We start from the raw sequence: 16,981 nt of genomic DNA on the forward strand, positions 1-16,981 counted from the left end.
GTATGATTTTTTCTTTTCAGACTGTTTCAACTTCTGTGGTACAACTGAACTAAAAAAGCCTGGACTCATCAGCTCTGGTTTACAAACATGTGACGTTCGTCCTGCTTTAAGTGGAGATGTGGAGAACCAAGTAAAAATGTGTGGAACATTTTGTTCAGCTGTGAAAATATCGGGCACAGAGTGGAAATACATGTCACGCTTGCCTCGTAAATCTCTAATTCATTCTTTATAATAAACCCCACATCATGTTGCTCCTGTTTGATGAAACAGTTTAACAGCAAAGGATATTGGTCAGATTCCGTCACTTCTCCTTTGATAGTCTAAACTTTAAAAAAAAAGTGACATGACATGAAAAATTATCTCATAATTCATCTCAATGTCATGTTCAATATTTAAAAAAACAAAACTGAGAATATCTGAGGTGACCTGAGATTAACTGTCTCTGAAGTGTCTTCCTCTCATGAAACCCCAGCACATCCTCCGCTGACCTACTGCTGGAAATGTGCAATCATTTACACTAGACCACATGTACGACAACCCCTCTCCTCCCTGCTTCTCCTTTCATATCTACACAGGCACACACACACACACACACACACACACACACACACACACACAGACACACACACACACACACACACACACACACACATCTGGCCGGGGGGTAAATTAACTAACATTCCCACAGAGGCTAATCTCCATGCCTCTACTGTGACAAGATAATAATAATAAAATAAGGGACAGCAGCTCCTCTGGCAGCTAAATATTTATCTACCTGCCACAGCCTGAGGGACTCACTATAACATTAAAAAATGCATGGCTTTATGTCTAATTGTTTAAAATTGTACTGTACCGTACTGATTATGAATTGTAATATTGTAATATTAGATTAGAGCAGGAATACGCTGCACGGGGCTCTGGCATCTTGTTCCTTCTGCTGCTCAACTCATAGGCTCAACGAGTCACTCATAGAACTGATCTGGGAGAATGACCGATCCAAGATGGCGGCCGCATTTCTCGCGGCCCAACGTTCGATGCGGCATCTACTCTTTATATGTCTATGGGTGTAACGGCACAATAAAGTCACGGTTCAGGATGTACCTCGGTTTTGAAGTCATCGAACGGTACAGGACGATATGGTTCATGGTTAAGGGGAAAAATGAAAATGCCGTGTTTGTCAGAACGAACATAAGTTTCAGTAAACAATTAAACAACAGTTAAAGAGTTTAGCTGTCAGTATGAAACATACAAATATCATATAATTGAAATTCTGAAATTCTCCAATAAATAAAGTAGTTCTTAAATAATTGTAACTACAGCCTAAACTTAGGTTATGGCATTCGAAATTCAAACTTGCAGGGGTCTGGGGCGTCCTGTGCTACTGCTATGCTGCCTGCTGCTGCCTGCTCTGCTACTCCCACTGCTGGCTGCTACTGCACACATGCGAGCCGAGCCGGAGGCTAAACGGTTCCCTACTACAAAACAAGACTGTACATTCCCCATATTAACGCGCCACAGTCCGCCTGTACCGTCCAGAAGAGCCTGTACCGTGACGGTTCGGTATGAATGTGTATCGTTACACCCCTAGTACTTTATCATCTGACATTCTTTAGAAGACATTTATTTCTTGCAGCCATATGTGGGAAACAGACATTATGGTTAGTGTTAGTTTTTTGCTGCGTCTTCAAAGCCTTTACCATTTTTCATTGTCTTAGTATCGGTGGCAGTGATATTCAATATCACTGCCACCGATACTGGCGCCATTTTTTATTATGCGTGTGCTATTAAAAGCAAGCTGCTGCTGTTCCTTTAACAGAGGACCCATTCTCAGTTTTTTTGTCAACCTATCTTTGTCTTGCCATCATTAGCCCGCCTCCCACTCACTATCTCTCCCTCCCAAGGCCTCACAGCTTCATCAGCTCTGGCACACAGTTACACAGAGCTGAACAATGTTAATGTCGTCCCTATGCGTCACTCATAGACTCATCGGGTTAAACATCTGTGATGAGATGCGCATACTGTGTATCATATACTATTATGCTTTATCAAGTGGCTCTAAGAAGAGCTTAATTACTGTGACAACAAGAGTTTATTTTCCACTAGATGAAACTGTATGCAAATTTCATATCACGATTACATTGACCAAAAATTTCAGTACTATCTTATTGTTAGGAATGTGCTGACAACGCTCAAAAAGTACCGATATACAAGTCATTTCACCAAGTTTTATAGTGAAAATCACAATTACAGCAAGACAATACAATGCAATTGTTGTTTGCATAAACATGAGAAAATACCTAATACCTTGGCATGATATAAATATCAGACTACACAGGGTGAAAAGGTCGAGGAAATAGTAATTTTGCTCGATTCAAACAGCAGCTGTTGGGCGTGGAGCTTTCAGTCTCCCTCCGGAGCTCCGAGTGCAGGTGAAAGCGGCTGTGAAGCCAGATTTAGGTCTATCCACAGTGGGCTGTGCTGCTATATGATATAGAGGCACCAGTAGACTGTTAAATTAAGACTTTAGAAGGCTGAAAAGTCTCTGGAGCACTGTCACTGCTTTCCACCATCTTCATTAATGCAAAACAAACATTATAAAGTGCGCCTGTGTCTTTGGTTGATGCTGGACAGCAAAGCGTGGTAATCAAACATGGTTTTTAGTTATTTTAATGATTAATTTGACACAGGAATAGTCAACGTCAATAATTTTACTGTGGTTTATCATTAAACTTGGAACTGTTTAATTCCAATTTCCTACTCATATTGTGAGAAATGTGCAGCCTTTAAAGTGGCCATTTTATTCCACCGATTACAGCAGACATCAGCGTCATCTTGACTGCACTCATGGATTATTACCATAATAATGTCTGTCTGCTCTGTTATTGTCTCCTAAATGCTTACCCTGGACTCCTCCCCCACCACGTCCCTGACTGTATCCTGCTTATCAGCCCTTCTGGTGCATGCAGAAGGGCTTGGATTTCTTATAATATTCTGTCCCCTGCTTCCTCAATTAATGGAACAACCAGCTCAGATGTCATATGAGGGAAGCACTTTTATCGGCAAGTTTGAGGAGCTCAGAGTGGTTTACCGCTGCTGGTAGTGGTGATGGGGGTGGGGGGGGCTGTACAGTGGTGGCAGCAGCGTTGACGGGGATAGCATCCTCATTGCACAGCAGCCGAAGACAGTGGAGGGAGTGGAAAGAAACGCATGGGAATTGTGGGAGACAGAAAGGAGTAGTGGCACACGTTGCATCCTGAGTATTATTTGCAGTATAAGGAGAAGGTGTTTTGTGGATGGGAGTGAGTGTGATAAAAAACAAAACAGAAAGGGGGAGCTACAGCAGGAGGCGTGTGCTGCTTAGAGGTACAAGTACAGCAGAGGGAGTGGAGCAAGTAGGAAGCAATCACGAGGGAAATGGACCGACAAACTGTACTTCCCAACTCTCACTGTGGATTAAGGTGAGCGTCGGCGTGAATTATGCTGACTGTAGGCAAAACCAACCTGATCTAAGCGATGGAGTACCTGTGGATCAGAACCATGTGGAATAATTACAGAACATGCATTAGCTGTGAGGACAACTGAGGGGATTCGGCCGGGACCAGGAAGTGGCTGCGGTCTGCAGCTCGCCTCTCTATTCCACACGTCTTCTAACCCCAGAACAGCCAGGCTACTAATGAGCAAGTCGATGTGTGGCTGTGGTTGCAGCATCATCTCCTCCTTGATGAAGAGACTGGGCCGCACAACATGCTGTTCAGATCTCTTCTCTAGCCATACTTCAGAACAGCTGCAGCGACTGGCCACTGGCTGCCCACCTCAACCAAAGGTAACAATGCATCAGTGCCACTGATACAGCCACATCTGTCTCCATGCCCTCGTGATCACTCCGCTGTATGCTTTTTATGTGTGATCACCCATGTGCAATGCAAGAAACATATGGGGCCTGACAGCATATTGCAGAAATCACTGCATGTGAAGTACAGCATCCTTGTTTATATTCTTTGGTTGTTCGATTTCCCAGGTAAAAGAAGTGTGCTACCAGGGAGAGCAGGGCAGTAATTGTTTCTTTAATGGAACCAGGTGATTTAATGGATGTCTTGCTGCCTTGACAACAGTGGACTTGCTTTCAGCTTGCAGAGTCATTTAAATGGATGCCTTCAGACTGCCCCCGGTTTACAGTGATTACTGTCTCTCATCTATTGGAGAAAAAAGCTTTTTCTAATGGAACAAATAAAACCCAAACAAGATTACGTGTGCGTCTGAGTGCTTGTGCACACATGCCAGTGTGTGTGATTGAGAGTGTGACTTTGCTCTAACACAGACTTCTGTCTCATGGCCGTGGCTTCTAGGCTTCCCTCTGTTTCAGTGTTTGTTATGCACATGACTGTTTTAATAGTTGGCTGGCACTGACTGGGTCCCTTGCAGAGTCCTTCTGGCAGAAGGCCATTCTCACAGTAGAGAAGGGAGATTGATTCTCTTAGTTTCAAAGATTTATGCTCTCATGAGTAATGATAGAAATCCACAAAGGAAAATGTTCTGGTATTATTGGGCTGTTGCATGGCAACAATTCAAATACAGAGATAATGAGTGACAGTTTTAGAGGAGGCGTAGTGCTTATAGACAGAACAATAATGCCATTTTTATGTTTAACAAAAGTTATTGTTTTTCTGAGAAAGCATTACCACTGAGCAAAGTATTTGAAAGTGTGAAATGAATGTGGAAAAAACGCTGTCCCTCTGTTGAGGTTTCACTTTCTTCCTCTGAGACATCACAGGGCACCAGCTCTAAATAGAAACATCGATTAATAGCTTCTGCAGAGAATTGGAGACTTAGGTTTCAACAAACGCAGTGTATTTATAAGGTTTCTAGACTTTGTAGGAATCCTGCAAAACTGTTTCTAATATCGCAAGTCTCGGCTCAAAGATATCATGATTGCAAAAGTAAAAAATCTCATTAAGCTCGTAAGTTTTTTGTGTCACATGATCCAGTAATTCAGGAAGCAGGCGAGATATCAGACAACAGAATATGTCGATCAGCTTTAAACACTAATGGTTTGTTCAGTCTTCACTAATGTCCCACTGTTAGTATTTGAACATCTAAGTGGAGCCGCTGTGCATCCACACGGCTCAATCTATATCTGTTACCATGTGCTTTGTGAACAGCCAATATTTTTTCCACTCTCTCCCGCTGTTCTATTAAGGTCATATTGGTGTGATTTATCGCTGCCATTTGAGTGCGTTCAGCTCAGTCTTCTAAATATCTTTCCTTATTCTCAACAATGTGCAATATAAAGCCTAATTAATCAGGTTTCATCTCTTTAAAAGCGAGAAATCATTGTCACTCTCTCCCCCATCCACCAGCAAACACTTAATATCCTCATAACAATCATGAACCTGAATCATTTGAAATGGATATTTTTTATAAATACCCCACATTTTTAGGTCTGAAATCATTCACACGTCAGTAGAAAACATTGATCATATTGGCCAAAATTGTAATTACTGGAATAAGAAAAGTTTTTTCACGCACCATTAAACGATTCTTTAATAATAACAAACCCTTTACTGGAAACAGTGGTTGTGACTTCTGACCAAACGGTCTGAAATCAGAGGGAACATTTTTGTCTCATTTCACTTTACCTTCAAAACAGTGCCTTCTCAACCAACTCCGATAAAACGTGAATTTACTGGCAGCTTATGTAACGTGGGGAAATGACATGATTAATGGGACATGATAAAGGGAATTCTGCTGTAAAGGCCGTGCAGTGGAAAAAATGAGCGCCTCTCCTCAGAACTCAATTTTCTACGTTATTACCATTATTGGTAGTTCAGAGTTTACACATAAGAAAAGCAATACTAGGTCTTATGGCATGTTTTGGTTAAAAGTATGCCAATTGATTGACTTGTAACCAAACACTGCATCATCAGCACATTCTTCCATCTCATGAACGGATCATTTTCCAGCATCCCATCGAATAGGAATTCAGTAAAATTACAACCCTCTGCATAAACAGTGCCTTCTTCCATCACACCAACACTACTGCACTGTCTGAGCCAAAGGGTTCAATGCTTTCATTTAAGTTATAGATTGTATTGCTGGAGTGTATATATATTTATGATAATTCAGTTAACCAGCAGATAGTAGCAAAGTACGTAGTTTGTACCTTTTTAACACCTTGTTGATGTAGCTTGATATTACACCTTAATAAATCTGTCTTCATTCATTCTTTATCCTAAACCATCACTTTAATGAATTTCTTCTTCTTTTATAAATTTAACGTTGTTCACTTTAAACCCATGTTTAAAGAGTTTGCATGCAGCCACTTTGTCTGCTCAAATTTTCTTTGTCCATTAGTAAACTAGCAAGCTAACTCACCACATGGCACATTATGTGTGTGACAAAATAATGGATATATGTATTAAGCACATTTTTTTTAATATTATTTTTGTGGCTTTGTTATGCCTTTATTAGGAAGTACAGCTGAAGGTTGACAGGAGATGGGGGATAGAGAGAGGGGGGCGGCATACAGCAAAGGGTGAAGACTTGGACGTGCCCCATATGGTATATTTTTATCTGCATATGACATGGTACAGTAAATACAGCCTGATCAAATAACCTCGATGTTTCCATTTTTAATCCTGTTAATTCCAATAAATTCCCCAAAAACCACATGTAAAGTTTTCACCTTGAATACCCACAGAATATATTAGCAACCCTAATAAGGATATATTGGCCATTATTCATTTATTTTCATAAACGTGTGACACAAATTCCTTAAAGAAATTCCCCCGCGACCCCGGCTGGGACAAGCAGTTGAAGATGAATGAATGAAGAATTGTGTTGAAAATATGTACTTAGTGAGACATTTTGCAGTCAAATATAACATCCAAATACAAATCTGTCTGACATCTGGTGTACCCAGTGTGCAGTTAGAATGCCTTTATTGATCAAAATACTACATGAATGTGAAGTCAGTGGTCAGGCAGGCAGGTTCGCTGCTGCTCTGATTAGCATCAGCTAACCTGATTAGCTGCTCTATTCCGTCAAAAGGTAATGCATACCCTTTGCCCATCCATCGCAGCATGTAGATAACTCTATTCAAATCCACCCAAAAGAAGCTCTCTCTTGCTGAAGTGCTCCATGTTGAGTCTGTGCACAAGGCTAAAGTAATGTTTGTGCGAGCCACAGCTGTGGCTTTATCTGTGAAGTGCCAACTTGGCACTAACCCCTCCCCATCAGCAGCTACACCAGGGACTGTCTGGGTGCATGTCCCACTGCCAGACTGCTGGGCACAAATTATCAAGGCTTGTCTATATACATGTTATTATTGTAGGAAAATGGAAAATTTGTTGTCCACTAGAGATTTATAATAACATGTTTTAGGGTATAATCAAAGTTTCTGTCTAAATTGACATGTCAAGGGAGCGCAGATCAACAGCAGAAGCTTTGAAAGAAGTGAAACGGTTTGTGTTTGTTAACTCTGTATTCATTTTCTTTTTGGCCACGTCCAACAGACACAGAACAACATTAGCTTTTAGAGTTTGTGGCCTCTTGACAAAAGTTAGGCCAATATTTATTCAGCATTTAGCCTCTTTTGGCCTTGACTAACTCCTGAGGGAAGTATCTTGCTTTTAAGATGCTAAAGGCTGCTAAATCTTGTCTGTCCCATTTGGTGATGAGCAGGTAGCATACAGTGGTGTTTTCAAAGCTTTTTCGCTGAAAACAGCCTGTTGTGTCTTAAATCAAGATTACTAATAACTGAGATTGGAGGCTGGAAAATCAGAATAGTTAGCTTAAACATGCTAAAACGCTCTGTATAGACACTAAGGTGAATGCGGAGATAGGGAAGCTAACAACCAGTATCCTGCAGCTGCACTTTTTAAAACACCAAAATAGAAAAAACCTCAGAATTCCCTAAAGTCAACGCTGTGGCAACATTTAGTCATGTAAAAAAACAAAACAAAACAATGAACAGTAAAGTAAGTGGAGCATTCAGGTGCACCTTGGAGAAACTCAAACTGTTGTTGTAAAGTACCATTCTGCCAACTAGAATTGCATTTTTCTGTACATTGTGTGTGCAGGTTATTATTTTTGTTTGCCTAGGAATTATTTTCCTTTTTGATTTCATATTGAGAGAGTTATGGGGTATTGATTTACAATACCAGTATTGTATAAAGTTTAAAATGATGGTATCATTGTGGTATCACAACCTTACAACAGACTAAATTGTGTCCCCCAAACAATAAGAAGCAGTAAAAAAAGACATGCACACCTCTGTGCAGACTCCTGGTGGACAGGAGCTATTTGGTGTGTGAATCCCAAAATCTGGTGGAAAAAAATACCCAGTGTAATTGTCTTGTGTTTGCTCTTAGAGGCTCTCCGTCTCCTGGGCACCTGTGCCACCTCTTTGCTTCAGGAGACACAAATTCACACCTGCTCTCCGCAGCTTCCCAGAGCTATTTTTGTCCTCTTCATCGCTCTTGCATGCACAAGTTTCATTCATCAGTCTCTATTCTTAGTCCTGCAATACTAAAGGCCGTGTGCCAAGTCTTTGTTCACTACAACTGTTCCTGGAATCTTTCTATGCGTTGGTCGCCCCAAAACACCAATTCAACCACTTTACAGGCTTCAACAGAAGAACTGTTTTTATGGTTGTACAGTCTGCTGTTCTGAAACAATAGTCTGCCCGCCCTTTAAAGGGGCACTTGAGTCAAGGAACGATCTAAATGAAGGTTGGATGATAACATGTTTAAAAAAGACCATGAAATTGAACAAATGCATTAAAGCTGTCGGCCAACAAATGAATCAAACCTCCGTTACATTTTTCCTCTTTCATCGGCAACACATTCTTATTGTGCATCAACCTCTCTCACCCTGTTTGCACTGCTCACAATTGTTTGAACATCAATAACAACAAACAAATTTCATGCTGTGTTTAGGAAACTAATTACGGAAACCTTGGCCGTTCCGGTAAAAGGCAGGGATAACTTTAGCTATTCATAGCCTTCCTCTTCTGAGCTCACAGCAATGAACTGACAGTCCCGAGGGGGTCTGTGCAATCTGAGATAGGTCTAATGCTTCCCACCACAGAACCGGGAGCATACAGAGAAGACAGGGAGCAGCCATACAAAGGACCAGTGACTTTTTCTTCAAGGTCAAAACAATTGATTTTCACTGAGGCAGATAAAGTATGTGAGCCTCCCGAAACATATATTCTCATCTAGTATGTAATGCAATGAGGAGATTTGGAAATGCAGTCTGCATAGCTGATTCTTAATTTGTCACAGTTAAGATTAGCAAGAGACCTCATGTGGGCATTGACAAAAGGCCTACTGGCTTAAAGCTACATTAGCTAAGATTATGGACAGTTAAACAGACGAAATTTAACTTCTTCTCAGTAATGTGTATGACCAGTAGTGAATTTCTGACCTCATGTGCCTTATAGTGAACCGCCAAATGTAACTAGTTTATAAAACAAGAGAATAATAGCATACTAATTTAGGATTAAACCGAAAAAAAGAGCATGCCCCTTTTGTATTTATTGTGGACTACTTTAAGGAATGAATAGCAGCATGACCATCATAGATATGTGACCAGAAGAACGATGATGATGAGGTTTTAAATGCCTTGCAGTTAATATACTTTTTAATAACTTGAATATTTGCTATTTATTCGGTCTTACACAACTCCGCTGCCACACTAATGAATACACAGTAAACTTACATAAAGATGCTCCACTCAAGTGCCTATTTCTCACTAGTTTCACAAATTCAAATGCATTGGTGGATGTCATTGAAACTTAAAAGCCTCAAGGATGGAACTGCTTTGCATGCTACTTACTCAACCCACTACCACTTGGACCAGACAAATCCCATGAGTCATCATCCCACTTACTTTTATTTACATAAGTATTTCTTGCCACTGAAGGTTGAGTCAGTAGATGGAAATTTGTGTAATGAGTTTATTTTCTTCAACTGTACTTGAAGTTGTGTTTCTTTGAGTCTGTGTGTTGGTTTCAGAATCCATATATTTTGATGTCAAGAATGACTAAAAGATCAATGAGCATATAATGTCTTTTTGCTTTATAACATTAAACAACAGTGGTTATAACTAGGCTATTTATTATTTCTAAAGACTTGCCTCATGCATACAAAATGTGTCTTCCAAAGGACGGTTTTTGTTTAGAAAAGTACCAACAACTGCTCAACAGACCGCTCAGCACTTGTATCCAAGGATACTGCCTGTGAAATAACTGGAGACACGACTTGCAAATCAAAATACACTTTGTTCCATCTGTTTATCTCAGGTTTAAGACGTTGAGAGTAGAGGAGCTTCATGCTTCATTAATGTAGTTACCGAACGTAGCTGGCATTGTGAAGATTAGCTCACACTGTCAGACTAGGAGGTGCTGATCAAATATGAAACAAGGTTCTGTTACGGTGTTGCCTGTTTCTCACCTAAAATGTTTTCAGGGACACATTTTACTCTACTGTTTAGCTCTTTGTTTTTCCTGCTTCAAAACAGACCAAGCACTGGCCCTAGTTGCATGTGTTGCTCTGCGCTATGTCGTTTAATTTCTGTCATTGCTTGTTGATCTATCTAACTGCATCCAGAGGCATTTTGGTCAGCAGCTTGATAACAGCCCTTGGAAACTGAAAACGAACTGGGAGGTTCCAGACTAATAAGCATTTGTGAATTTGCCTGCTGATGGTTTTTAGTGGGATCATACTTGAGAATTTACAGCATGTATCGCAGTAGAGCAAGCCAAATCAGTCAACTCTCCTTCTTTTTCAGTTTGTAACCAAATAAACTGATCGGACATTAGATGCAACAATCAATCAATTCAGTGACATCTTGTGTCTGTGTTGCTTTGTTACTGTTTTCAGTCTTGTGACAACTGAGATTTTGTGTCCTGTGTGGTAATGTTGCCAGATGTCTGAAAGAGTCATGTCAGTTAATTAGCCACATACCTTAAATTTGCTTTGAAATCTATACCTCATACCACATCCTCTCTCTCTTTAGGCTCTGAACACAGATGAGGAAAAGTTCACACAATATCCCAGCTGTATTATGATAAAATTATTTGATTTGCCCTGTGACCTCGTAAAGAGGTTTGCATGTCAAGAGCCTGCAACTCCAGATTTTTAAGGGTGTAATGGAATATAACAACATGTAGCTAATGAATCACTGCTCCCAGTAACCTATTTTCTAATGAGCTTTTAGAAACACAGAAAAAACTAAAAAAGAGTCCAACTTGGGAAACAAAATGGGGAAACACTTGGGCATGAGATATGAATTGGTGGCTTTTACACAACCTTTTATGAGGGAGCTCTTTGGTTTAATTTTAATGATGTTAACTTTCAATAAAAGTGATAATGGCCCTTTTGAAAACCATTCGTAATACAGAACACTGATCATTTAACTATAGTCAGTAAATGTCAGCTTAATACGGTATATGGGATCATTTAAAGAGTGTCTTGTTCTGGTGTAGTAAAGGCCTGTTGTAGTGTAGTGTGTGATGATTGAATGACTGGTGTTGGCCAGGTGTGCCCAATCAGTATATTTTATCTCAGTAAGGCAGGATTAACACTTTTTTTTGGACAAAGAAAACCTGAAAATGAACAACTGTACATACAGAAAATTTATCAGGAGTCTAAAAAGGGAATTTATATAGAACCGGACCGATAAGCAGAATCAATACCGGTGTTGGTATCAATAAATCTGTATCAATTCCCATCTCTATTATGTTTACAGGAGTTGTTATTGCCTCATGCGACTACACAATACTCTGAGTTTAGATATCTGTATGTGGAGAGAGAACGCAGAATCAGTGCAACCCTAGTTTTTGCAGTCGTGTGCAGTTCAGTTGCCTGTAAGTGCAGAGACATATTGAATGACAGAAACTTCAAGCTCAAGAGAGTTGTTGCGTTGATTGTGACAGATTAGCGCTATTGCTTATATTGGATTCCTGTCTGCATTGCTGCGTCTTTGACACAGCGTCAGAAGGAGAAGCTGTCTCGTTGTAGATAAAACTCTGGTGCTAATCCTCCAATTCTACATATGGTTTGAAACATTACAGAAGCAAGCTGTCGCTGTGTGACTTGTGTGTTTATTCAGTAGATTTGCCATCATAATCTAGTGATTGCATAGCAGCAACACCGCAGACTTGTATCGTAAACAACTTTTATATTTCCGAAGCTTGTAGACTAGGTCTTCAGGACAGTTGTTGGATTAGCTTCTCATACACTGAAGCCATGTTTTGCTTTTGACAGATTGGACTCTGTTTATTGGCTTTGTTGGAGTTGGAAAACTTGTAGCTCTCACGGCTTTTCTTTCCAGCCATCCGCATTTGAGGCAAATCATCCAACCCTTTGTGATCTGACGCCAAACACAATCACTTCCACCTTGTTTCCTTGTCTGCTGCTGAGCAGCAGTAGTGTGGCTTCAAGAGCAAATGTTTAATGTCCATTATTTTAATTCAGGGGCAAGAATAGAATACGAAGAGAGATATTTACTTCATTTTGAGGAAAACAAGCAAATTAGTCTGTATTTGTGTGTATTGACGGATACTTTCTTTTTAGCAGTTGTTTGATTGTTGATTTTTGCCTCCGAAACACAAGCCGAGTGTGGACACAAGAAAACAATTAACATATTTTAACCATCCGCATCTTTTGTCTTTTTTTGTGTGTCTCTTTGCAGAATGCCAAGCCCTTCTCCTCCTCAGACAGCCTAGCGAAGGTCCAGGAGGTAGCAAGCTGGCTTTTGGAAATGAACCAGGATCTGCTGTCGGGGGGCAGCAGCAGCAGGCGGAGTCGAGGGCCTGGGGGTCCGGCAGTGCGAGGTAACGCCTCCTCCACGGCCCGGGCACCCCAGCCGGCAGCAGAGGAGGGTGATGAGGATGAGCACATGAACCGGGTAGTAGAGGAGGAAGAGCAGCTGCAGCAAAGGGTAAGGCCAACTGACATTCAACAAATGATATTGTAGTAGCATGGAAAGGATTCGAAATACAAACCTATTGGTCTAAATTGGTTTAGCGAAGACACATGGATCAAATCAAGTCGTATAATGTGGAAATTTGCTTTACAAGTGTACTGTTGTAACCAAGGAGGGACTTTTAAGCAAATTTGAGTGCAACAGATTTAATTTAGTACCAGATCTTTCCTTTAAGGTTTTTGTATCGGTGTTTTCACAGCCTGAGGCGTCTCAGGTTGATGGCGAGAGACCATGGGCGGCAAGTGAATCGGGAGCCAGCAACGGCCCTCTAGGAGACGAGGAAGGGGAAGAAGACGAGGAGGGCCCTCAGAACGAAGTGAACGGAGGAGAGAAGGGAGCCCGATGGATGTGGGGGTCGGAGCAGAGGCGACTACGAGGCCAGCCGCTGGGCGAAGAAGACGAGGAGGAGGAGGAAGAGGAAGAGAACAACAACAGCAGCAGTCACCAAGAAGAGGAGGAGGCGGAGGAGAGGACAGAGGGTGGGGAGGAGCAGGGAAGGGAGGAAGAGGAGAGGGAAGAGGAAGAGGAGGAGGATGAGGACGAGGAAGAGATGGACCAAGACAGTGATGACTTTGAACATTCGGCGGAGAGTGGGAGGGAGGAGGAAGAGGAGGAGGAAGGAGAAGGGGAGGAAGGGCTGCAGTCTCCCTCTCTCAGGAACAATGTGTCTACCCCCAATAACAACCTGGACTCTGGTTGTACACACCAAAGCTCTTCTAATAAGAAGGTAAGCACAGCTGTTGTTTGTTGAACAGTTTTCATTGGAAGTACTGCACTGAAGTAATAGTTGCTATGTTCAGTTGTAACAGTTCACAGGGAGCTCTTTGATTCCTACAGAGTTAGCAGGCAATGTTTCTGGAAGAGAATTTACTGTTGAAGGTGTTTTTCAATACTATAGGCACCACAAACAAAATTGAATTCACCTCCATTTCATTAGTGTCAATGCAGAGACAGATGCCTTTAAAACGTGGTTAAATAAAACAAAGCATGGGATGCTTAGAAAGCATAGAAACCTTATTTAGAAAAATTTATAATTATAACCCTTTAGGATGCTTCTGCCGCAGACACAGCAGTTTCAAAAGTTTATCACAGGCTGTTTGGTTTTTTATGGCGTTACTGTTATGAAAACTCTCCACGGTGTCCTGCACTGGCAGCACTGGTTCATACTTAAAACATTAGCTCCCTCTTTTGGCATAAACTTGTCACTGCCTTGCACAGTCATGCTGTGTTCCCTTTCACAGGCAATGACCAAATCTTCTATCCTCCAGATAGACTACATTTTACCTAAAAAAACAACAACAAAAAAACAAAAACAAAACCCAAACAATGACAAATAAGCAAGAAAAAACACAATCCTGACGTAATGAGAGGTTATGAGCCAGGGTCAGAAGAGAAGATTAAAGAACATCTGCCTGGAGGAGCATTTAAAACACTGGGGAAACGGTGGATACATTGTTTTATTTCTGACGTACCCAGTTCTGGTTTATTTATTCATGTTCCCAATTAATCATGTGAAGTTTGTTGCTGCAATTTCCATCGCCTCCTGATCTTGTCTCCTCCTCATCCTGTCATTTCTTCCCCAGTATTGTATGACTCCTGAGTGAATATTGATTACTCGAAATACTAAGAAGTACAAGTGACAAATGATACGTTAGTGTTGAGACTCTGAATGGGAATTTCCTTATTCTCACTTTTATCTTTATATGAAACATTTATAGCCATGGTGACATGCTTTCCACTGTAACTAAAATATGGAGCCAAATACTGACACAAACCAGGACTAGTAGAAGCTATCCCAACTAGCATTGAAGTTGTTAAGGCAGCGTACTGTAGACAGATGCCTTACTAAGGCACTTTAAGATAAAAGCTTTCCCACATCGCACCATTTTTGAGGGCAAAGATGATGTAAAGCACATCAAGCTTCTGTAATCAATACAAAAGAGATGAGTCTCTGGATAAATGCAACATTTATCATCATTAACATGCATCTGCCAGTGTGGTCACAACTGAGTCATCACAAGTAGATCTAATGTTGTTTCTTTAATTACGTGATGTTTTTCAGGACCATTTTTTAATGCAATTTGTGAAAGAGGAGTGACAGCAACCCAGCTTTGGGACGAGCAACAAATTAAGGCACACCATAACCCGAGGTTTTAGTTATAAAGCAAAATATGGTCAAAAGAAATAAACGCAAAATAAAGGGCAAAAGGGAAAGGAAAAAACTCTACCGATCAGGGAGCTGCTTAGGTCCCGAGAGAGCTCCTTCTGCTCCAGCCTTCCTTAAATACAGGGGGCAGGACCACCTCCAAAGAGCAGAGGGGGGAAAAAACAACAAACAGGGGGAGCATGTAACAATGTGAAGAGCGTGCAGAAGCCTGTTTAAGGACTTGTTAAAACTCCAAGCATGTTGATGCCTCACAGATTGATCGCCAGCATGATGACTGACGAGTACGGTGAGGCGCTTGATGTTCAAAAGACAAGTGTAACAGATCTGTCAGACGTTTCTTCAGTAACAGAACTAATGTGCAGTGTTCGGATGTAAATGCCGGTGTCTCATTTCAGTGATGACTGATGCCGTGACTGTATTGTTGAGTGTCTCAGTGGCCTTCACAACACCTGTACTTAGAAGGAGGAAATGGAGTCGGCAGTGACGTTCTCTAGAAGCTAGGAATGGTATTCATAATCTGGCGTGCGTTTGCAATGCACTGACATAGATTTTGACAGGAAAAAAAAAAGAATCAAAGGGCTGACATTCCTAGATTACTGGCTTAGGACCACACATAACTGTTGTGGCTGAAAGATAAAGCCAACACAAGGCCAATTCCCCCTTGAGGATGGCTCCAAAAGGGAGTCAGTCCCCGTAGAGTCCCATGTTAAAATGCCCAACTTTACAGCAGAAATAAACAAGACATGGTTCTCTAGCTAATGTTCCTGTTCATGGGGACTATATGGAGGGTGAACTTTTATCTTACACACCTGTCTGTTTAAGTTCTTATAACTTAAGTTTTGCACATTTAACAACTGGCCACCTTGAGTGACAGGTGGGCTCCTCTCAGCTACATCCATGCTCCACCTTTTTTGGATTACCTGGGAGTTTGGCGGCTTCATGCATTGCCAAGAAGGAGACGTCCCACGTTGAACTTCATTTTGGCTTGTCAGTAACCTGTTATGCATTTGCGTTGTGCATAAAAATGAAAATCTGCAGCAGCAGCATCACCCCCCTCAATCCAGTATTTGTCTTATTTTTAATTTTATATTAACAATGTTTAATTCCGTTGTATCCTATCATACATTCTCCTTAATACACCAAAGGCAACATACAGCACATCCGAGAAAATACACCCATCTCAACAGACAGTGATGACTATGGTTGTGACAGATTTATCATCAGAAATGTAGCCTCAGGAGTACACTCCCCTCCCAACACCCAACAATAGGAAGCTGCGCAGCAATTACATTTTTATTATTGTTGTTGATGAGCATGCGTCTCTCTCAACTGTCACAGTTGTCCATATGTCATACCTGTGGTCTCAGAATAGTTCATATGTGTGTGTCTGAGCCTTTGATGGAGGTATCGGCCTTGCTTATATTGGCCTAAATATAGCAGCTAGTCTGCATTTGCTTCTGTGTGCCTCTCACCATCTGACACAGCTGTCAGATAGGTTTGTCAGGGTCTTAGTCACTGCAGTGGGCCAGCTGGCTGTGATGTTGAATGTACACATTTTGTTCAGCTGTGGATCTCCTATGCTTGGAATTAGGAGTTGTGTCGAGATTGACATATTGTATGTTCAAGTGAGATCCATATGACACATTCATTGTTTTAGGTGTAATATGGGGATGATGGATTCTGAATGTGGGTGACAAAGTGCTGCACAGAATAGAACCCTGAACATACATACAACCGGTTATGACAGGATCAATAGGTCATAATTGCTATGGCCTGTCTCAGGTTTAACCACTGTAAATGTTGTACATTTTTTTTTTTTTACTA

At 41.1% G+C, this 16,981-nt stretch overlaps 1 protein-coding gene across 2 annotated transcripts in view; it reads left to right on the forward strand.

Moving 5' to 3' along the window:
- fbxw7 (F-box and WD repeat domain containing 7) overlaps positions 1–16,981 on the forward strand; it is a 121,847-nt gene that overhangs the window by 30,889 nt on the left and 73,977 nt on the right. For both annotated transcript variants that reach the window (XM_083937992.1, XM_083937993.1), the window contains 2 exons: positions 12,697–12,945; positions 13,190–13,717. In XM_083937992.1, coding sequence (XP_083794118.1) covers positions 12,766–12,945; positions 13,190–13,717 — 708 coding nt within the window. In that variant the 5' untranslated portion in view covers positions 12,697–12,765. The remainder of the gene's footprint in view (positions 1–12,696; positions 12,946–13,189; positions 13,718–16,981) is intronic.

Source organism: Echiichthys vipera, assembly GCF_963691815.1.
Source record: "Echiichthys vipera genome assembly, chromosome: 2".
Lineage (NCBI taxonomy): Eukaryota > Metazoa > Chordata > Actinopteri > Perciformes > Trachinidae > Echiichthys > Echiichthys vipera.